A 22,503-nucleotide genomic window follows, 5' to 3' on the forward strand; every position below is an offset into this window, starting at 1 on the left:
AAATAAAGTGCCCTTTTTTTTTTTTTAAAAAGAGAAACACAACTAATGAGAAACTGTAAAAAAAAAGGAAACTTACTAAAAAAAATTACCGACGTGCACTATACACTCCAGCCCGAAAAGGCGTACCCGCCAGCCACCGTGTACTCCTCCATGCTCCTGACTGGTGTTGAGAAGTTGGTCTCAGCCAGGATGCCAGATGGGATACTACAATACCCCTGGCTTAAGAGGGTAAAAACTAATGAAGGTTTCTGCTCCTTATCGCTATCTAACGACTCCTACTGGAAAGTGTGTTGATTCAAGGTGAAGACAAGTCTGGGCACAGCTGTCCCCCTCCAACTATTGATTTCAAGATTGTGGATTAACAAACTTCATGAGCTTCACTTTCAAAGGTTAGGGTATAATTTGAACCACTTATTACTGTGTTCTAATCACTCTTACTTAATTCTCTATATAATTAAATAAAGGAAGTTTTCTGTTCTTTCTTTATAATGAGGGCAGATTATTGGGACATGAAGCATTTTCAGTTTGCATTAGCAACTCCACAAAGCAGTCACTCAGTACAGCAATCCGCATCGCCAGCAAAAAAGCTGGATAGTAACAACTCTCAACGAACAGCAATTATTGCTCAATTTTAAGAACAGTAAATGGTGACATCATCTTTCTCCTTCACACAGCTGCACAGATGTCTTTGTGGCAATTTGCTTGGGAATGCCCATCATTCTGCGGCACAGTTCATTTCTGCACCAATGATGCATTCCCGCAGCATTCAGAATTAAGAAGAAAATAATCACTCCGCTTACCAGCAATAACAAAGCAGAGAAATATGCAAGGCCTGGCAATTACCCTGCGTTATTACACATACTAAATTTGTCCTCTATTTTGATGGAGGCGCTGAACCAGGTTGGTGTCTCCATTAAAACAGCAGACTGAGGTTGAATGATAGCAAAGTGTTGTTCATACACTATCACAAAGTAATTTATAGGCTGCAGCTCCTAATGTAGTGAGCATTATGTTTGGGGTTAAAGGTGATTGTACACCACCATCCTTAACTTGTGTAAATATAATTTAATAGCTTGTAATTACATTGTAAGTCCGCGAATCAGTACTTCTGCGTTACCAACCGGTTATAAACAGTAAAAAATGTACAAATTCTTTATTAAACTCTTATATAAATACATTACAAAGAGGCAGAATGGGTGCTCCCCTGATTTCCAAGTTGCAGATGTTTGATAGCAGGCAGCAAGATCATCGAAGCTTGATGCTCTTCTTAACTCCGGCACGGATACCAGACAGCTCACCGCCATATCGGTGTTCCTCCCTACGGACCTCACGTACCTGTAAAATTAAAACCTCTCATTAACTGATGCAAACAAACTGTGGCATTGGGATCAAGGGAGAGACATCAACACCAAAGAATCATACTATAGGTATATGCACCATTAAACTTTGGGGGGAAATCTGAAAAGAATAGCCCATTGAGGTATAATACACTAGGACATAGTTAGGCGTCAATTCCAAGAAATGTGGATTCAGTATAAATAACCACGCTTATAATTTGTTAAAATAATAGCAAGGCTTATTGTGCTCACCGTTATTTATGGGTAAATGTTACTGCAATTTCAGATGAGGAGCAGATGCGTGGTGAAATGCGACTATGCAAACGTTGCTTTGTGAAAATGGCAGCTCACCCTTAGCATCCTAGTTTTTTTTGGAACTTGCTGTATTTGCCCATTAATCTCACCACAAAGTTAAGTCTCGTCATACGCGCAAGTACCCTTTTAATGACGTAAATGTTAATGGTTGCTAATCAACCTCTCTGGCACCGAAAATTAACTATTACAAGTGTGCAGTCTCATTCCTTCATGCTTTGAATTTCGGGGAGATTTTAAAAAATGTTTAAATTTTTTTCTTTTCCTTGTCTCTCTTTCTCAATCCAATCTTTCTTTCCCTCTCTTTATTTCTCTCTACCTGATTTGGCATTGAATTCACTGTTTTAATTCATCCTTCCGGTGTTTATTTCCCAATCCATAAATCTCATTGGTTAAGGAGATACCCTGTTCAATCAGCTCCCAGATGCTCGGTTTCCCTCGCTGTGCAGTTATCAGCTCGCACTTTCTACAACTTTGGGCAAAATGGTTTGGAGCTGAAGGGTGCAGGGGCAAGTCCAACTAACAGCAGATGCCATTAGATGCCCTGCTACAGCAAATTCTGGCCCATTGTGTTCCATCGAGATAGGGGCTTCTGTTTCGTGCACTTTGCCAAGTGATCTCATTACCCCTTTCCTCCCCCCCACCACAGCTTCTGACTATAACTAAGCTTTTAGTTTTTCTGTACGCCTTCAGCAAGATCTGCCTCGAGCCTTCTCAAGTATAATTATTTCTAATTTCTGGAGCCTCTTAATTTAGGGGCTCAATCCCAGTGATCAATTTAGTTGCTCCTTGGCTGGATCAGCTCCAAAACTAATATCTCCACTGTAGCACAGAACAAGAATTGTACACAGTACTTCGATTCAACACAACACTATTGAGCACTACCCTTTGCGGTACCATTCTGGAAACAGGTGGTTATTCACAGGGTAATTTCTACAATGGCCAATGTCAGGGGAGCCATTTCTAATTTTATTCACTCAAGAATGTGTGGCATCTCCTTTCCTGCTGGTAACTGGCAACAGAGACTCCCACAGCCAGACTTATAGTTTAAAAGATGTTAATGACCTTTAATTTAAAATAAAATCATTCTCAACAACTCAATCACCAAAAGGGGTCTTTCACTTACCTGGCCCTTCCGTCGGATTTTAGCTCGTCTGAATTTCTCTCGGTGCTTGACTCGAGGATTACGATCAATCTTCTTCCTCCTGGGTGTGAGACCTTTATTCTTGGCGATCTGCAAGGGCCGTGCAGAGATTAGTGAGCACCCAGTGAAGATTTTGACAGACAGTGTTACAATAACAGATCTTTGTAATCAAATATTCCGTAAACTGAAAAGGCTCTCAAACAGTAGATTACACAACTGAGGCACAACATGCGTCAGGATGATCTCCAGCCCCAGTTCAGTGGGCATGTTGCTGAACTAAAGATTAAGATGTGTTTCAGAGTTTATCTTCTGCACAACAGCACAGAATAGACACAAAACGTTAAAGTGACCACCACATTTACAATTTTCTGTAACAAAGTCTCGATTAGATTGCTTGTTCATGATGACCTGGGATTCTCCACATGGGATGCTCCCATCCAACCAGGCAGTTGGAAAACAAGGGGCTTCAATCCCACAAGGAACATAGAAAATACAGATTAACCCCTGAAGTATCATTTGCTCACTTCCCCCAGTAGAACGTTATAACAGCAGCAAAAACAGAGCTGGGTATCAACTGCCCTTTTGATAAGTGGAGATTTAGTATTTTACATTTTTTTTAAATTTGAACAATCAATCCTCATCAATATAAACTCAAGGAGTCAGGAAATGTAGTTTTTAGATTTAAGCTCTATAAAGTATCACAGCTTCAGATGGGTCCAGTAAAAAAGGTCAAAAACAGCCCTAAAGCAGACAAATAGCAAACTATGACACGATGTTAGAAACGAGATAGAAACCTGATAAGTGATCTTTCTCTTTCCACCGGGACCAAACACTTCCTTCACAGCACTGTAATACAAAACCCAACATTTCAGATACAGTAATGAATATTTGGCAGGGGGGGGGTCAAGTCAGGATTGGAAGGAACTGGCATGACTGCATCATTTCTCAAATGAATTAACTACCACCACAAAATGGTGCTGCTTCTGGAGTTCTCAGTAGCTTTCCCAAGTGGCCATTCTTCATGTCCGAGTCCAGGCAGTGAATCTCAGCAGATTATTTGCTCAGAGGGATGTGGAAAGAGACCACAGATGAGCCAAATCCAGCCCCACATCCCATGTTCAAAAATACCCCAGCAGGGTTCACTGCAAAGTGGCAAGGAGCAGGAACATGGACGAGCCAGAAACTTCCATTTAAAAGGAAAACTAAACCCGGTTATGACAAATTCACTCCCAATTTATGGCTTTTTCCTTCTGGTTACCCAAGCCTTTCTCTGATGCAGTGTGGCTGATTTTTTTGCCTCCTCGCTGCCCCAGGGACACTAAATTCAGTTGTTGTGTCCCTATTGTAGCCTCACCCGAGAATCAAACCAGAAAATTATGTAAGAATTATAACAGAAACAGGCCGTTTGGCTCAACCAGTCCATTTTGGTTTTTATCCTCCACACTACCAGTAGTACTAATGCCATGTGCCTACCCGGTTCTCATCTCTCTTTATTCGCCTTTTTTTTCCAACCACCTATCTAACCTATTCCTAAATGATGACATGGTCTGCTTCAAATCACTAACTCCAATTGTGTATTCCACAATCTCACAACCCCATGTGTACAAAATGTTTCCCCTGTTCTCGGTCCTAAATCTCTTACATTTAATCTTACACTGATGTCCGCTGGTTCTAGATCCTTCAATCATTGGAACCAGTCTGTTTCTATCTACTCTATCCCACCCCTTTATAATTTTAAACACCTCTTATCAAATCACCACTTGACCTCCTCAGTTCTTACAAAAACAGCCCCAATTTTTCCAAGTCTTTTCATATTTATATTTCCTCATACCAGGCAGAATTCAGCAAATCTGTGCTGTACCTTCTCTATTACCTCAACATCCTTCCTATAGTGCACAGCCCAAAATTGCAATCAGTAATCAAATTGTGATTTACTAAAGCTTCATGTAAATTTACCATTACATCACAAATTGAATATTTGATACCTCTTGCCATAAAACCCAATATTCCATTCGCTTTCACAGAATTCTGTGTGAATCACAGAAACCCCACAGTGCAGATAGAGGCCATTTCGGCCCATCGAGCCTGCACCGACACATATCCCACCCGATCCCGTAACCCCACGTATTTAATCCCCCTAACACTAAGGGTCAATTTATCATAGCCAATCAAACTAACCCGCACAAGCTTTCTCCATGGCCTTATCCAATCGAGGTGCTGCTTTTAATGTCTTGTGAACCCGAACCCTCAAATCACTCTGCTCATCCACATCACCCAGCTTTCCCCCATTCATAGTATTTTTTAAAAACCAAGATGTACCACTTCACATTTATTGACATTGAATTCCATCTCACTTTTTTGACCATTCCCTCACCTTCTCAAGATCCCTTTGCAGCTTCATTTGGTCCTCAGAATTATTTAGTATTGTCTGCACATTTGGATACCACTCCCTCCAAGCCCTATATCCAAATCACTAATTACACAATGAACAGAAGCAGTCCCAGAACAGAACGCCATGAGGCACCGCTACCTAAGAAACTGCCCTTAGTTCCTTCTCTCAGTTTCCTATCTTCTAAATCAGTTTTTTTATTTAAGTTGCTACCCTCCCCACAATTCCATATGCCTTACTCTTCTCCAATAATGTCTTGTGTGGTACCTTGTCAACATCCGTTTGAAAGCCCATGCGCATTTCTGCCTCCACCATATCTTCGAGTCAGCTCATGTTTTTTTGGGTGCATATGACTTAATACTATATGCATGATGCCTTTCCCCACTAAATAACTGAGGAAGCTCACTCTTGTGTGGTGTGCAGTGCATACCCTGACAGCCACTCTCCTGATTAGAGGACACCTTAATCCAGGACATGTTTTAAAACACATGATTATGAATGCATACTCTATGTATAAACAAGCAGTACCCATCCTGTTGCATTCTCTTTCTCTTCTGGGTCAGCTTCTCCTCCATTTCCTTATAATATTGGAATGCTGCTTCTACATCCTCATCAGTCGCCAAGTCCGCAGAGATTTCCCGATCAGTGACCTGCATCAAAACAGAAAAACGTAGTCAGTGAGCCAAACATACCTATTCAAAGCAACATGTTAACATTTCACTCAACTAAACATTGAGAAAATCCATTTAAAGGGGAACTGCTTCCAATTTCATGTTATTCTTGTAACTAGTCTCTATCTCTGATACAATGCAGTTTTTATGACTGTTTTCTGCCTCACTGTCTGATACTATCATGGCTGGTGTGTGCATTGTACACTTTTAGGTAACTTACTCCTTGAGTGAAATTAACACAAGCTGGGAAAACTTTAATTAAAGTTTCTAATTACTAAATCCAACATACTTTAATCAGTAGGACTGCACGGGACAGATTCAGTCTGTCAGAACTCACTTTAAAACTTGAGTCTCAGTTTCAATATTAAGCTTGTATGAAAATACAGTGATCACAATCCTAGACACGGCTCCATGTCACCCTCAAGAGATGTGTTCATACTTTGTACAACTGGTGGCAACGGTTCACCCCCCAAATCTGGATTCTGTCTCTGCTAATCTCCGAAAGCCTCCTCCATCCTCACCTTTCCTTCTGCTCTTTGTTCAGCTTTTGGTTGTTTGACCAGTCGAGTCGGCGCTTTCTTCACCACGGAGACGGGTTGATCTTTTTCCGTAACTGATCCACGCTCTTGACTAGCCTGGCTCAAAAGCTGCCGGATTTCAGATGACAGCCTCTCATCCACGCCAACCAAGTCATTGATCAGCTGCAAGAAGAAAACACACAGTTGTCACTTCCTGGAAAAGGAGAAATCTGCACAATTTAGTTTTGAAACCCAGGCATTGTTTAGCTGGGAACCTCCCACCCCTAACTACTTTGGTATAGTATGGATTCTTCAGTAACCTAATCAGGGGTTTTACTGCCCAGTGAATGAGGTACTTCATTGAGTTTGATGGTGGTTGGGGTAGGAGAGAATAAAACAATCAGAGGGAAGCATAAAGAACAACAGAAAACGCTGGAAAAACTCAGCAGGCCAGGCAACATCCGTGGAGAGAGAAACAGAGTTAACGTTTCAGGTCGAAGACCTTTCGTCAGAGGGAAGCATTCCTGAGCTAGTCTTATTCACTGCCTAATACCTAGGTTCTGAATGATAGACAGAAAAGATGAGCACAGGCTGTCCCCGTGGTCTTAGCCATGGCTAGTGAGAAGTGCAAGAAAAACAGTAAAAAGGAGGCAACAAATATCTTTAAAACACTAAAGACCCTGGAGCAGTTAAACTGTACAATACTCACATTTCTGTAAGTGAGCAGTCTCTCGATCACTGGGTGGTTGTGCACTGGGATCCGCTTTGCCTTCAGTACCAGGTAAAAACTGATGTTTGTGCAGTAGCTACAAATCAGAGACATCTCATTAACAAATAAGTCATAAATGGCATTTGAAAGTTTAAACAGAAAAAGCAGTGTGGAAAATTGCAGCTCTGCAAGACATCACTGTTGGGAGTGCAAATTATTTGCCATGTACAGTACTTCCTACCCCTATGTAGTACAGGAAACTCTTTTTTATCCGGCACAGACGGGACCGGCGTGGTGCCGGTTTATCAAAAAGTCCGGGTTACAGAGAGTTATAGTTAAAAGGTACGAGAGCTCGTACACAGCAACAAATCCAAGCTTCCCTGTTGCTTAGCAACAGCTGCAAGAAGCCCAACCACAGACCAAGCGTCCCTGCAGGAACCCCCGATTACACAGCCAAGAATCAAGAAACAGCCACTAATATGAAGAAAAACTTAACTGAACCTACTCCTGAATTTTGCCGGTTAACCGAGATTTCCGGTTGTTTGGGTGCTGGTAAATCGAGAGTTTCCTGTGTATATAGTTCTCAGGCCCAATACAAGAAATCCTCATTTTCCCTCATCAGTGGCTATTCCACAGTGACAGCTCCCCACTCCATACAATGTTGCTGAAGTCCAACATTTTCACCTGTGTCACACACCATTTTAGCAGATAACCAATAAGCAGTAACCAAGGAAGTAAAGCACACACAATTAAAAAACACTTGCACACTGCTTTTCACGTTACCGTCAAATGCACAAAGGTTAAAGGACACATGCATACACTGTGAATACAGGTATTGAGATCAGATGTCCAATGAAGGTGTCCATTACTTATTTTTTATTTATTAATCAAAAATGCAATTAGCCACATCTGGATTCCCAATTAGCCACATGTGGCGGCTAGTGGCCAACATATTGGACACCCCGCATTTAAAACATCTGCTTGATCTCCCACCCCAGCATCCTCTGGAAAGGGCACAGACTCGCCAAAGTACTACCAAAGATACTTACTTCAGGTACAGATGGTACTTTGTCTGCACATAGTTGGCACCCTGTGAATAAAGGGAGAACAATTATTACAAGACGATCCAGACAGCCTGTACACCCTCTGTCCCCACCCTGCCACATATGGTTCTTTGGTTCCCATCATACCTTCCCTGCAGGAATCCTCCCACTCTGCACCATCTCCATCAGTGGCTGCAGCTCATCCCTCAACTCTGCAAGCTGCAAGAGACAAATCAGAAACTAACGTACTGTTTCTCAGAGATCACCGACGGTCTTCATATCAATCCAGTCTTAACAAGTAGCACGCAGGTATCTCAGACAGGAATGCCCATGCTTTCTGCCTTCCTAAGCCACTTATAAAGGGGAAGATTTCTACAGTTACAAAAGTCAGACACCTTTGTGCAAAGGGGGAAAGAAATCTGGGAGGCTGTACTACCACAGCATAATTTCACATCTCCGAGGCTGCACACCAAAGATTGTGGCAACTGACCAAAAGAAAGAGACAGTCAACATCCAAACTTGCATCTTATTCAGGATGCATTTTGGATTCAACTTTTTTTAAATTCAGCTATTCTTGAAAGTAATTTTTTGTAAAAATGTACAGATTGAGCAGTGACCCCAAATCTGTGCTCCCCTGAAAACTGAGCTGCTGCCAATTTTCCCTTATAACCTGCAGCGGTTGCAGTAAAAGCAAGGCAGCCAGAAGTACTGATCTCAGACAAAAAGAACATTAAGAGTCCAGCTGGAGTAGTGTTAACACTACTAATCCCCAATAACAAACTAACTGACGCCAATGGTGGAAAGAGGACGCTAGGAGAATCAAGGGATATGGAGACTGGGCGGGAAAGTGGAGTTGAGGTCGAAGATCAGCCATGATCTTATTGAATGGCGGAGCAGGTTCGAGGGGTCGTATGGTCTACTCCTGCTCCCAATTCGTATGTTCTTAAATCCTGTGTATTAAAGTCAAGATTGCATTTCAGCTATTTTCACGCCTCTTCCCAACTTCCTACACCATTAATACTCGAGGGGTTGGGTGACCTCTTCTCATCTAGTGGTAGCATCAGCCAAGCAACCCCCTCCTGTCTGGGAAAGTTACCCAGCCTCTGTTCACCGATCAGATGCGACTTGGAATGCAGCAAGGCCTGAATGTGCATCATACCACTCCAGGGTACTCGGGAAATCCTTACCAGAAAGCGCAGTCCCATTCCCATCAATGATCAACTTACTGTTGTTTACTCTTTACGTCACAAATGAGGAGCACCCAGTGAAATCACTTCTGGCTGCACAACTCCTGGCACTGTTTTTAACTATTTTATTGTATTTCAGATTTATTTGTCTTTATCTTTTCTATATGCCATCTAACATCATCTAGAAAATGCAGTGAAACAGATGAATAAACAAGAGCAGCTTTAGTAGTTTTGCTGACCTTTGCTTTAAAGTCCTCGATGAGTTCCAGAAGCTCTGGTGACTCTTTCTTCAGCAGTTTCATCTTCTCTTTCTGGGACATTTTCTTCAAATCTTTTTTGATTTTCAGATCCTTTTCTGTCCCTTTCTCTGCTTCCCGCTCCTGGGAAAATGCCTATGACAAGAACACTCCATGAAATAATCAAATCTGCCCCCTTTGTCTTTCTAGAAAACCCTGCCTCCTTTGAGATACAGTCTCACGAGTGCTGGCAGCCCTCAAGATACCTCACCCCACTGCTCATTCTACATCTGTGCGCATGTTGGCAGGATGTTCTCTCACCGGATATCCACACAAACCTTGCAGCATGGACAGTAATCAGAAGGAATCATGGCCGATTTCCCCCCCCCACCCTCCATCCTATACAAAGGTGCACTGAGCCCAGTTGTAGTCTCCCAGCCCATTAAGATCAGCTGATGGGAGAGGAGCAAAAAATCAGATATAAGGAATGATAGGCCTTTCCTTTTTGGGACTTGTGCCTTAAATTCAGCACTAACAGTGGAGATGAAGTCTCCTTTAGACAGAGGGACATTGCACTCGTGCAGAGCTTCTCCCATCTCTGGGATTTGCAGATAAGTGCAGCTGAGAAAATGGGGGAATGGAGATCCCTTTAGATAGTTATTTAATGTTTTCCATGAAGCAAATTTGTGTAATTGCAATCCAGTCCTCAGAAGTATGAGTTTTACAGTTCAAAATTCAAGTATAGACACATAAAAGAACGTTTTAAGATGAAAATAGCACAACTTATTTTACAGGGACCAGAACTCCCAACTCTTCAAATTTAGCAACAGCACTCAGATGCCATAGACAGGGTGTGAGAGACAGTACTGAACTGACCTAACTGCTACACAAAGGTTGTGCTTCAGGTACAGTGTGGATTTAAAACATACGAGGCAATCTCCCTGTATCGCTACATGCTGCCTGTGACCTATTTCCATGCAGTGTGATTCATCCCTTACCATCAGACAGAGTTCAAAAGCACAATTCATATTAATGGGAGGATCAGATAGGGTCGGGGGGCAGGGGGAAAGACCTGTGTTACATGTTATTGGTGGTATAAAAGGAGACCGGGGGGGTTGTTGCAGCTCAATGACCCTTTGAATAGCAGAGAGTGATGGGGACCTCAACATTGCAGCCAGGATAGGGCAGAAGGTGCACAAAACAGACACCAAGCAATTTCTATAAGGAGATTGGGGGGGGGGGGGGGGAAGATCACGCCAGACGGCTCTGGTACCTTTTCTAATGATTGAAAAGGGACACCGGAGCAAATGTTGGTTCATTAGATCACTAAATAGCAAGTCTTACACTTAGACCCTGATGACAATGTTACACAACATACATTGTGTTTAAACACAGAATGAGGATTACAAAGCATTCTGAAAATGTCAGGATGACATGTGGCTGGATCTCACATTACAGGACACAGTGGCCTGCGCTCCCTTCCCCGGTTGATTTTTTTTTGGCCAGATCGGACAGGCAGATGCAGAAATTAATTCAGGGAAGCATTCTGCCTCGTTCCTGCCTCCCGCTACTTTCTACGAGTAGGTTCCACCAGAACAAACCGCACCGGCCCATGTGGGTGGACACATTGCCAAGACATCGAATGCCAGAAATACGGCTGGCATCAAGCAAGCATTGCAAAAGCAGACGTAAATCGAGCCCCACTGGAGATGCGCCCTAAACCCAGTGGTGGGGAGGAGAGGAAGCAGAAAGTCGAGACCAGTACTTAAAAAAAACTTAGTAAAGAAACTACTCAGTGGTCAAACATTACTTCAATTAAGTCAGTCAAAGATAAGTTGATGGGAAACTATTTGATGGGGGTTGATGGAGGGGTGGAGAAAGAGGGGAATCTGCATCCACACCGATAATTCTCCTTTAATATGGGTTAACTAGACACTGTATCCGGTGCCAAAACCACTTTCACACCTCAATATCTACTGCTGGTTACCTGAATAAGGTCGAATCCAAAGTCATCTTCTGTCAGATTCTCTGCCAACCGTTTCTGAATATTCATAGCCTCTTGTTCCTCCTCCTCAGCTTCTGCCAGTGCCTCCTCCTGACCCTTACCACCTGTGTGTGTGTAAACAACCAGATACTGAGGATCTCCCCATGATAAATTCCTGCACCTCCCTGCTTACACCAGTAAATGCTCACCAGGATGGTGAGGTACAAAACAGAAAGTGCGAGATTATAACTTTCCAGTAGAGGATTCTCATGTCAAAGGGAAGATATTACAGTTAAAAATATTTTCAAAACTTGAAGCAAAGTGCGGTCAACACACCACATAGTGGCACAGTTGGAATCAAGCCTATGACAAAAGGGAATTCAGAATCAGTTGCTTGATGCATTCGCACACCTCCCAGCACCGCTGGCAGAGAACTGCAAACAAGTCATACATTGCTGGCGTGTCACCCAGAGACAAGAGGGACTTAAAAGAGAAAAAATAATTCACTGATCCAGACTTGCACCCAGGATCAACATCTATTGGTTCCAAAAGGCTGGTTGTTGAGAGAATCTGCAAATCAGGCCTAATGTGTTGCATCTCCAGGGCTGAGAGAAGTGACAGTGGACACTCTTGCAGCTGAAGCCTACAGTGTACCATGGTGGATTCTCATTGCAGTTCAACTGAGATGCACAGCACCAATCACAAGATAGTTGAAGATGAAGAATGCCCTTCATCCCATTTGATCCCATCTTTCCAGAATACAAACCCTAGTGTCTCACCATGATCCCAGTGTCCAGGTATCTGTCTTAAACCACAACAGCTCCAACATGGGAACATGGAGGTACAGGATTCCTTACTGAACAGTCATTTAACAGCTATGGAAGTACGAGGAGGACAATGGCCTGATTGAGAGGTAGAGAACTTGGCACTAAAACATGGGGAGGTTCAACCTCTCGTACTGGAGAACAAGCAGCAGCGAGAAAACGGCAAACTCCATTATGTTACCGAACATGCAAGGGGGCATGCGTCCCCATTTGTTGTAATTTTCAATGACACACAGCATCAATACACAGACTGACTCCATTCTCACCGGTGCTCATACAAACCAATTCGGGTCACGTTCCAAGAAAAAACGGAAACCAGCCTGGGAACAACTGAATGAGTACAGCTCGGCATAGCTCAGCTCACAATGAATGGCTTAGCCAGTGACTTCAGTGTTGTCAGTTCTGATCAATGGTCTCCATCCGAAACATGAACCAGTTTTCCTTTACGGTGATAATTGATCTGCTATATATTTCATATTTTTAATTCTAAGGGTGTGGAGAGATACTCTGTGCAGTATGTGGGACAAAAATCAGAAATTTGTCTATATAGAACTGGTTTACGATTCTGTTACACGCAATATGCGGCGCAAAATCTTTCCCTCCCTGTTGAAGATGGGTCAAGAGGGGAAATTACTGCACTTACGTGGAAGCTCGTCGACATAGTCTGTGCTGTAATATGCCTTCTTCCTCTGGCCCCAAGCCAACGAGTTGGGGAGGCCTGCAACGTAAAAACCAAGTGAAGCAAAAATGAGTTTTACTGTAAAAGGAAATAATTCAGTACTTGCAGCAGAACAGTTTCTGGTACTTCACCAGGTACAGTTTTAGGCAGAGATGCAGGCTTCCAGGTCAGATGATTCATAAGCATAGCACAAGAAAGCTTAGGCAAGATCAGTTTTTTAAAAATAGCTGAATTTACACGGTAAGAAAATCTTGTAGAATTTAATAAAAAGTAATTTGTGATGGATGCAACAGCTGGTATCACTTGTTCAACAAGCAGAAATGGGAATGGCAAACCCACTCCTCAGCCAGGAATCCGTTCCTTAAAAGAGTGACCAGACATGTAAATGGTATCTGTTTAAAGTTAGATGGATTACTCGGTTCTATTTACTTCTTGTATGGCAGAATGTAGTTTCTGCCACCAGAGGTCGCTACAGCACTTGCCTACAGATATTCACAAAAGCCAATGGGAAGTACAAGACTGTGAACACCCCAGCACTTAATATTTTGGCACTATGGCCCTGGTAATTCATCAAGCCCCTCCCTGCAATCACACAGGGTTTTCCCCCATTGGAGGTGATCCTGCCCAATGGAATTCCAGAATGGGGAGGTGGAAAGTGATTGATGCGTTTTGCTGAAACTGGATGCATTAAATAAAATCTGATGCATTGCAGCACCACACTGACCAGCCTCCGATTTGCCCTCGAGGTCACTATCCATGTCAACCTCTTCCTCATCTTCTTCTTCGTCATCCTCATCTTCATCAGAGTCAGGAACCTCCAGGGGCATCACCTCGTCCTGTTTAAAAGGACACAATAAGTAGATCAAATAGCAAAAATTTTGGGGGGGGGGGGGGGGGGGGGAAAGATGCTAATTGGTTAATTGTCACATTAATTTCTATCTTAATATAATAACCCAAGGGAAATGAAGATGAAGGCATGATACACTGGAAACAGCAACAAACACAAGAACCCATGGACAGTTTCCTTTTAATTCACACCCAGTGAAGAGTTCTACAGTACAAGATACCAAAGCTGAAAAGTGTGGGGAGAGAAGGCGAGGTAAATCAAGAAGTAGTGACATTAAGATTATGAAACAGATGGGAGGAAGTGAAAATTATAAAAGGGCCTGACCATTGCCTCAGGAGACCGAATCATTCTTGCAGGATTTAGGAGGGGCTGACAAGCAGCAGTAGTAATACCCCAGGTGATCCAAGAGGTTCCACCACCGGTTATTCTGCACACCAGAAATTCACAGAACGGGAAACCCAACTCTACTTTCCAATGGAGTCTAGGATTTCGCAGAAGTAACTAGAAGTTGATCATTGTCAAAAATCAGCTCACCAGACTTGCCCTGTATGGACACGGCATCTGCCGTATCAGCTGTGGCTCAGTGGGTCGCACTCTCACCTCAGAGTCAGAAAGTTGTGGGTTCAAGTCCCACTCCAGAGACTTGAGCACAAAATCTAGTCTGACACTTCAGTGTAGTACTGAGAGTGCTACACTGTCAGAAGTGCCGTCTTTCAGATGAGGCGTTAACCAATGCCCCATCTGCCCTCTCGTGTGGACATAAAAGAGTCCATACACTAGTTCAAAGCGTTCTCCCAGTGTCCTGGCCAATATTTATCCTTCAACTAACATCACTAAAACAGATCATCTGGTCATTATCACTGCTGTTTGTGGGACCTTGCTGTGCTGTTTCCTACATTACAACAGTGACTACACTTCAAAAAGACTTCATCGGCTGTAAAGTGCTTTGGGACGTCCTGAGGTCGTGAAAAGCACTACTGCATATAAATGTGTCTTTCTTTCCTTCCAGTGGAATCCTCAAAGAGGAGGCATTGCAAGACCTTGTTGGAAGTTTTTCTCTCTTTTTCCAACAGGGGATTCAGTGACAAATCAGTAAGATGTTTTGAGAGATCCTGCAGCCCCCACAAGGTTCAGTGTCAGTCCAGGAGAGTTGGTCACACCCACCTCACCCGCCGAGTCTTCACTCGCAGCTTCTAGCACCACTCCATCAGCCAGCAGTTTCTGGAACACAAAATGTCACCGTCAGCACCGACAATAAGGATGATCTGGGTTTAAAATGTCTGCACCCGAGAGCATCAAAGCACTAATATTCTTTTGTTGAAAAACTGGCAAATGGGAAAATTCCATGTTCCTTTAAAATTACCTTCTATAAAAATGCCTCACCTTCACACCCACCCCCCCCCCCCCGACCCACCACAATGCAGAGTATTCCCAAGGTGGTAACAACTCACTGTTTCACTTTGAAAAATCTGTAACAATGCACATATCTAATCACAGGACTATGTGCTATACTGTAGCAGGACTATACTATGTGCAATTAAAACAGAAAATGCTGGAAACACTCAACAGGTCAGGCAACATCTCTGGAGCGAGAAACAGAGTTAACGCGAGTTCTGACAAACGGTCATCGACCTGAAATGTTAACTCTTGTTTCTCTCTCCACGGATGCTGCCTGGCCGGCTGAGTATTTCCAGCATGTTCTGTTTTTATTTCAGAGTTCCAGCATCCACAGTATTTTGCTTTTGTAACATACTATGTGCATCTATCTATCTATATATAAAAAACTGATGTCTGAGTGCACTGTCTTCGAAGCCGTACTTCCTGCTGTTTTAGTCAACTGTCCCATTATAAATTATTATGTCCACATTTATAATGGTAACTGTTAAAGTAAACTGGTCATACTTTAACTACACCCTCTCTCCTGTAGTGGTACTGTAGTATCTTGGCTTTGCAGCTCCCAGCTCATCAGCCTGTAGAGAAATCCCTATGCCCCAACCAACTCTGCTCCCCATAAGTTTTGCTATTTAATAATAAGAACTTCAATTATTGTCCCCCCCCACACCCTCTAACCCTGCTTCATCTGAAGATTATACTTGTCTCGACTCCCCACAAACAATACCATGGGAGATTGACTAACACAATTGCATCTGTGTTAGCAATACTCCATTTTCTTGGCTGCAAAGGGTTACGGTCATGTGTAATGTTTCAAACTCACCTTGAGCTTCTTCTCATGAAATTCATCCACATCATCATTAAAATATTCTGAGGAGTTCTACAAAAAAAGGGGAAGAAAAGAAATGAGTGTTTACACGCCAAACCGAACTGCTCCTCCCCCACATTCCACTTCATTGTCACAATTGCACATATTCTCACCCAATCCCCACTTTCCCCCAACATGGCAACCAATTGGCTTGAAACACGGTATTGGGAGAAAATTGGCCATGGAAAGTTCAAAGACGGTTGATATAATTTGGAACGCCATTGCAGCAATATAAACCATGCAATCACACACACTTGGGGAACTTTAATTATTTAAACTGTTCCAGGTCTTTAAAAAAGCTTTTGCCATCCCAATTTCCTTAGTTTCTCAGCCAAACATCACCGACTGAAAGTGTGGGACTAGCAACCTGCTCCCAGGCCTCTATCACAGTTGCCAGAAGGGCTGCAAGTGTGACCCCCCCTCCCCCCATCTGATTTCCCTTGCTGTCCTGAGGGAGCGTTTGCTCGCCATCTCCCCACAGATACACTGCTGTCAACCCTATTATTACAGTAAACGTAATTTAAATTTTCATCTGAGGGATATTAAAGGAAAGTTTCAGTTTTGTTCCCAGAAGCTACTTTCATTCTTTACCTGAATCTTCATATAGAAATAACAACCTATGAACACAGAGACACATCTACAGTTGTCATGCGTTTTACTGTTAACTCAACCTCAAGCAATTTTAAAATCATCCTCAGGGCAGGAGTTCCGTCACTCTTGGATTACTCTCAAAACACAGAGTACAGCATGGAGCAGAATACAGCAGTGTGGCTATAAACTAATGCTATTAAATACAAAAACATCAGGAAGGGATAATCCCGAATATCTGAGAACAGTTTCCTGTATTTCCCCGCTATGAACACATCTCGAATAAAATTTGCACCAAAAAAGGTAAGATTAACAACTTGCAGTCATACAGGACTTCCAATGTATAAAACATCCCAAGGCACTTTACAAATGGGCAAAAAAGAATCAAGCCATGGGAGAGCGCTTCGGAGAGGTGACTTTGACAAGGTGTTGAAAGGAGGACCGAGGAGCAGAAAGGTCAAAGGGTTTAGTGACAGACTTCCAGAGAGTAGGGCTGAGGTGACTGAAAGCTTTGCCATTGGTGGTGTCGAAGGGAGGGGGGTGTACAGGAGGTCAGAGCTGGAGGACTGAAAGTTGCAGGAGGAGATGTATGGCTGGAGGAGTTTGCAGCGATAAGATGCAGTGAAGCTCTGCAAACGTTTGACGAAGAGGACTAGGATTTTAAATTGAATGTGCTGGGGGGGGGAGCGATTGTATGTCAGTGAGGGCGGGTGTGAGGAGTGAGCTGAACTTAGTGTGTGACAGGATACGGGCGGCTGTGTTTTGGACAAGTTGCAATTTATGGAGGGTGGGTGTGACCAATTACAATCTGAACGTCAACACCATCTGCAAGTTCAGCAACAAGTTAAAGAGCAGGGAGTTTGTTGGGTGTCTAATTCTGGCCTCTAATTGTACATTTAGTTTATAGTGCCTATCCTCGTTCTACCAAAATGTTTCACTTCACACTTCTCCACGTTAAATTTCATCTGCCACGTGTCTGCCCATTTCACCAGTCTATGTCCTCCTGAAGTCTGTTACTATTCTCCTCATTGTTTACAACATTTGAGAGTTTTGAGTCATCTCCAAACATTGAAATTATGCCCTGTATACCCAAGTACAAGTCAAGTCATTAAAATACATCAAAAAGAGCAGTGGTCCCAAAACCAACCCTTGGGGAACACCACAGTATACAACAACATCTTGTATTTATATAACACATTTAACGAAGTGAAACATCCCAAGGTGCTTCACAGGAGCATCATCAAACAAAATTTGACACCAAGTCACATAAGGAGATATTAGGACAGTAGGTTTTAAGGAGCATCTTAAAGGAGGAAAGGGAGGCAGAGGGGTTTAAGAAGGGAATTCCAGAGCTTAGGGCCTTGGCAGCTGAAGGCATGGCCGCCAATGGTGGAGCGATTAAAATCGGGGATGCTCAAGAGGGAGAATTGGATATCACTGAGGATTGTAGGGCTGGAGGAGATTACAGAGATAAGAACATAAGAAATAGGAGCAGGAGTAGGCCATTTGGCCCCTCGAGCCTGCTCCGCCATTCAATAAGATCATGGCTGATCTTCTACCTCAACTCCACTTTCCTGCACTATCCCCATATCCTTTGATTCCCTTAATATCCAAAAATCTATCGATCTCTGTCTTGAATATATCAACAACTGAGCCTCCACAGCCCTCTGGGGGAGAGAATTCCAAAGATTCACCACCCTCCGAGTGAAGAACTTTCTCCTCAACTCAGTCCTAAATGGCCGACCCCTTATTCTGAGACTGTGACCCCTGGTTCTAGGCTCCCCAGCCAGGGGAAACACCCTCCCTGCATCTATCCTGTCAAGCCCTGTAAGAATTTTGTATGTTTCAAGCACGGTGGCATAGTGGTTAGCACTGTTGCCTCACAGCGCCAGGGACCCGGGTTCGAATCCGGCCTCGGGTGACTGTGTGTGGAGTTTGCACATTCTCCCCGTGTTTGCGTGGGTTTTCTCCGGGTGCTCCGGTTTCCTCCCACAGTCCAAAGATGTGCGAGGTTAGGTTGATTGGCTATGATAAAAATTGACCCTTAGTGTTAGGGGGATTAAATACGTGGGGTTACGGGGATAGGGTGGGATATGTGTTGGTGTAGGGGTTACAGGGATCGGGTGGGATATGTGTCGGTGCAGGCTCGATGGGCCGAAATGGCCTCTATCTGTACTGTGAGGTTTCTGTGATATCACCTCGCATTCTTCTAAACTCCAGAGAATATAGGCCTAGTCTACTCAATCTCTCCTCATAGGACAATCCCCCCATCCCAGTAATCAGTCTGGTGAACCTTCGTTGCACTCCCTCTATGGCAAGTATATCCTTCCTTAGGTAAGGAGACCAAAACTGTACACAATACTCCAGGTGTGGTCTCACCAGGACCCTATATAATTGCAGTAAAATGTCTTTACTCTTATGCTCAAATCCTCTTGTAATAAAGGCCAACATACCATTTGCTTTCCTAATTGCTTGCTGTACCTGCATGTTAACTTTCAGTGATTTGTGTACAAGGACACCCAGGTCCCTCTGAACACCAACATTTCCCAATCTCTTATCATTTAAAAAATACTCTGCTTTTCTATTTTCCCTACCAAACTGGATAACTTCACACTTCTCCACATTATATTCCATTTGCCATGTTCTTGCTCACTCACAGCCTGTCTATATTCCCTTGAAGTCTCCTTGCATCCGCCTCAACTTACAAAGCTGGGTGGGAATGTATCATCAGCAAACTTGGATAAATTACATTTGGTCCCCTCATCCAAATCATTGATGTAGATTGTGAATAGCTGAGGCCCAAGTACTGATCCTTGCAGTACCTCACTAGTTACAGCCTGCCAACCCGAAAATGACTTGTTTATTCTTACTATCTGTTTTCTGTCTGTTTACCAATCCTCAATCCATGCTAGTACAGGAAACTTTGTGCTATCCGGCACCGACGGGACCGAGCTGTTGCCGTCCCATCAAAACTGCCGGACAAACCAGCGCTAATGTTGAAACATACGGAGATTTTGAGCTCCGTATCTGGCAACAAACCCTGTTGCTAGCTTCTAAACAGTCGGCCGTACCTTGCAAGCGTCTCTGTAGCTTAGCAACAGCTTCAGCGAGACCTTGCAGAGCCTGACTGGTGGAAAAAAAAGCAACGAAAAGAAAAAAAAACTAACAAAACGGCTCCTGATTTTTGCTGGTGGCTCGAGCATTCCGGACAGTTAACCTCCGGATAAACCAAAGTTTCCTGTATATTACCCCCAATCTCATGAGCCCTAATTTTGTTTAATAACCTCTTGCGTGGCACCTTATTGAATGCCTTCTGAAAATCCAAATACACCACATCCACTGGTTCCCCCTTATCTATTCTGCTAGTTACAACCTCAAAAAACGAACAGATTTGTCAAATATGATTTCCCTTTCATAAATCCACGTTGACTCTGCCCAATCCTATTATTATTTTCTAAGTGCCCTGTTACTACGTCCTTAATAATAGATTGTGGCATTTTCTCTACTACTGATGTCAGGCTAACTGGTCTGTAGTTCCCCGTTTTCTCTCTCCCTCCTTTCTTAAATAGTAGGGTTACATTTGCCAGATAGGGAGGGGCGAGGCCACGGAGGGATTTGAAAACAAGGTTGAAAATTTTAAAATCGAAGTGTTGCTTAACCGGGAGCCAATGTTGGTCATGAGCCATGGGGTGATGGGTGACAGGACTTGGTGCGCATTAGGACATGGGAAGCAGAGTTTTGGATGACCTTAAGTTTACGGAGGGTAGAAAGTGGGAGGCCGGCCAGGCGTGCGTTGGAATAGTCAAGTGTAGAGGTAACAAAAGCATGGATGAGGGTATCAGCAGCAGATGTGCTGAGGCAGGGGCTAAGTCGGGCAATATTACTGAGGTGGAAACAAGCAGTCTTAGTGATGAAGGGTCCCAGACCTGAAACGTTAACTCTGTTTCTCTCTCCACAGATGCTGCCTGGCCTGCTGAGTGTTTCCAGCATTTTCTGTTGTTATTTCAGATTTCCAGCATCCACAGTATTTTGCTATAGTCTTAGTGATAGCATGGATATACTTCCCTCCAGTATGAAAAACAACCGTTCACCTCCAATGTTCAATGTCATTTTTTGGGGGGGGGGGGGGGGGGGGGGGGAGATGCACGGCCCCTTTAAGGGGCTGTGCAGCCCATTCAAAAGTGCGCGCATGCGCGGTTTTCTCAATTCAAAAGCCGGCTCACCGGCTGTGCGGGACCCCTGGAGTGCTGCGCAGCCACACAGCTTAAAGGGAATAGCGCTCACCACTACTCTCTGCTTTCTGACCCTTATTTCTCACATTACAACAGCGACTACACTTCAAAAGTACTTCATTGACTGTAAAGCGCTTTGAGACGTCTGGTGGTCGTGAAAGATGCTATAGAAATGCAAGTCTTTTTTTTTAGCCAATTTTGTATCCACACTGCCACTGTCCCTTTAATCCCATGGGCTTTCATTTTGCTAAGACGTCTATCATGTGGTACTTTGTCAAACGCTTTTTGAAAGTCCATATACACAACATCAACTGCACTACCCTCATCAACCCTCTCCGTTACTTCTGTATAGATCTATAGGATTTGAAGTCACAAGGTCATCTATTCAAAATACTAAAATATATGAGGTCACCCCAAGTCTTTTAAGAAATGTACTCATCCCTTTAATACTCACGATATCTGGATTTGGTAATTTGCTGCAGGCCTGAGGGTCATCACCGTCATCCTCCACCTGCTGCAGTTTAGGATTTAATCTACTGGACCTCCTGTAAAGTGGACAATAATTCAAAAGGCCATAAACAACTCCAACATTGGTAGATTTAGGAATAGAGTGATGGATAACATTGTGTTCTTCCTATGCATAATGACACTAGTACAGAAGCTAGTCAGATTTACAGCTTCTTAGATTTATATTCATCTGCGGAATTGTGTGCTCATTCGCATAGAATAAGTATTCACGAGCCAGGTATAGCAGTTTGTTACAGTATAAAGCCCCCTGTAGTCTTCTTAGTGCTGTGAGCCCTACCCATTGGAAACTAGGCTGACTACCTGAAACTCTGACCTTTACTAACGGTGGGCAGGGGAGACTTTCATTGAAGGTGAGAATCATTGCCCCGTCCATTTACAACTGGATGAAGTCGCAGCTCCGAGTGCAACAGCTCATAATAAACGGACTCGAAGTAAATAAACGGAGCACCAGACCAGCGGAAAAGCCGGAGCTCAACCTCGCTTCTCTACACCAGCCTCGCTCACTGGAACTTTGTCCCTACCCCAGGTCCCGGCATCTCCCTCTTCCCTCTATTCCCGGCCTATTTCTTACCGCCGCGAGCACATGTTCTCCAACAGCAACAGCAGGCCCCGCTGCTCCCTCCCTGAACACCCCGACAACACCACTGGTGCAGTGTAACAGTTCCCCCCTGCGCGAGTGCCGGACTCGCTTACTAGTCTTGAGAAAGGGCCAACGACTTGAAACGTCGACTGCTGTTTTTTCCCCGGACCTGCTGAGCGTTTCCATCTCTTTTTTTTTTCCTGCTATTATTTCCGGATTTACACCACCTTCAATATTTTCTTTGTTGTTTATATTCACTTACCCGGACCATTTCTCCAGCCGGACAACTTCCGGTATGCGAGGGACTATTCCATTGTAACGGGCAGAGGGGGGGAGCAAGCTCGTCCACAGTCTATTCCTGAGGCCGCACGGCATCTCGTTTAATATTCAAAGCGAAATTCACTTTGTATAATAAATGATCATGTAATTTAATGT

At 43.6% G+C, this 22,503-nt stretch overlaps 1 protein-coding gene across 2 annotated transcripts; it reads right to left on the bottom strand.

Annotated features, from left to right (window-relative positions):
- Positions 1–1,138: 1,138 nt before the first annotated feature.
- Positions 1,139–22,477, bottom strand: utp3 (UTP3 small subunit processome component). 2 transcript variants are annotated; one of them, XM_085966953.1, is made up of 16 exons: positions 22,331–22,477; positions 21,415–21,505; positions 16,096–16,152; positions 15,045–15,101; positions 13,758–13,869; positions 12,998–13,072; positions 11,534–11,655; positions 9,550–9,702; positions 8,271–8,342; positions 8,130–8,170; positions 7,081–7,177; positions 6,375–6,554; positions 5,711–5,832; positions 3,588–3,639; positions 2,776–2,883; positions 1,139–1,335 (listed from the first exon to the last, which is right to left on the bottom strand). In XM_085966953.1, exons 1-16 carry the CDS (start codon positions 22,441–22,443, stop codon positions 1,246–1,248), a joined length of 1,542 nt encoding a protein of 513 aa, XP_085823079.1. In that variant the 5' UTR covers positions 22,444–22,477; the 3' UTR covers positions 1,139–1,245. The 2 variants fall into 2 exon arrangements, with proteins under 2 accessions (XP_085823079.1, XP_085823080.1); XM_085966954.1 differs by lacking the exon at positions 22,331–22,477 and adding an exon at positions 22,060–22,164.
- Between the last annotated feature and the right edge of the window lie 26 nt (positions 22,478–22,503).

Source organism: Somniosus microcephalus, chromosome 25 (assembly GCF_052327205.1).
Source record: "Somniosus microcephalus isolate GS21.2 chromosome 25, FLI_Smic_1.0, whole genome shotgun sequence".
Lineage (NCBI taxonomy): Eukaryota > Metazoa > Chordata > Chondrichthyes > Squaliformes > Somniosidae > Somniosus > Somniosus microcephalus.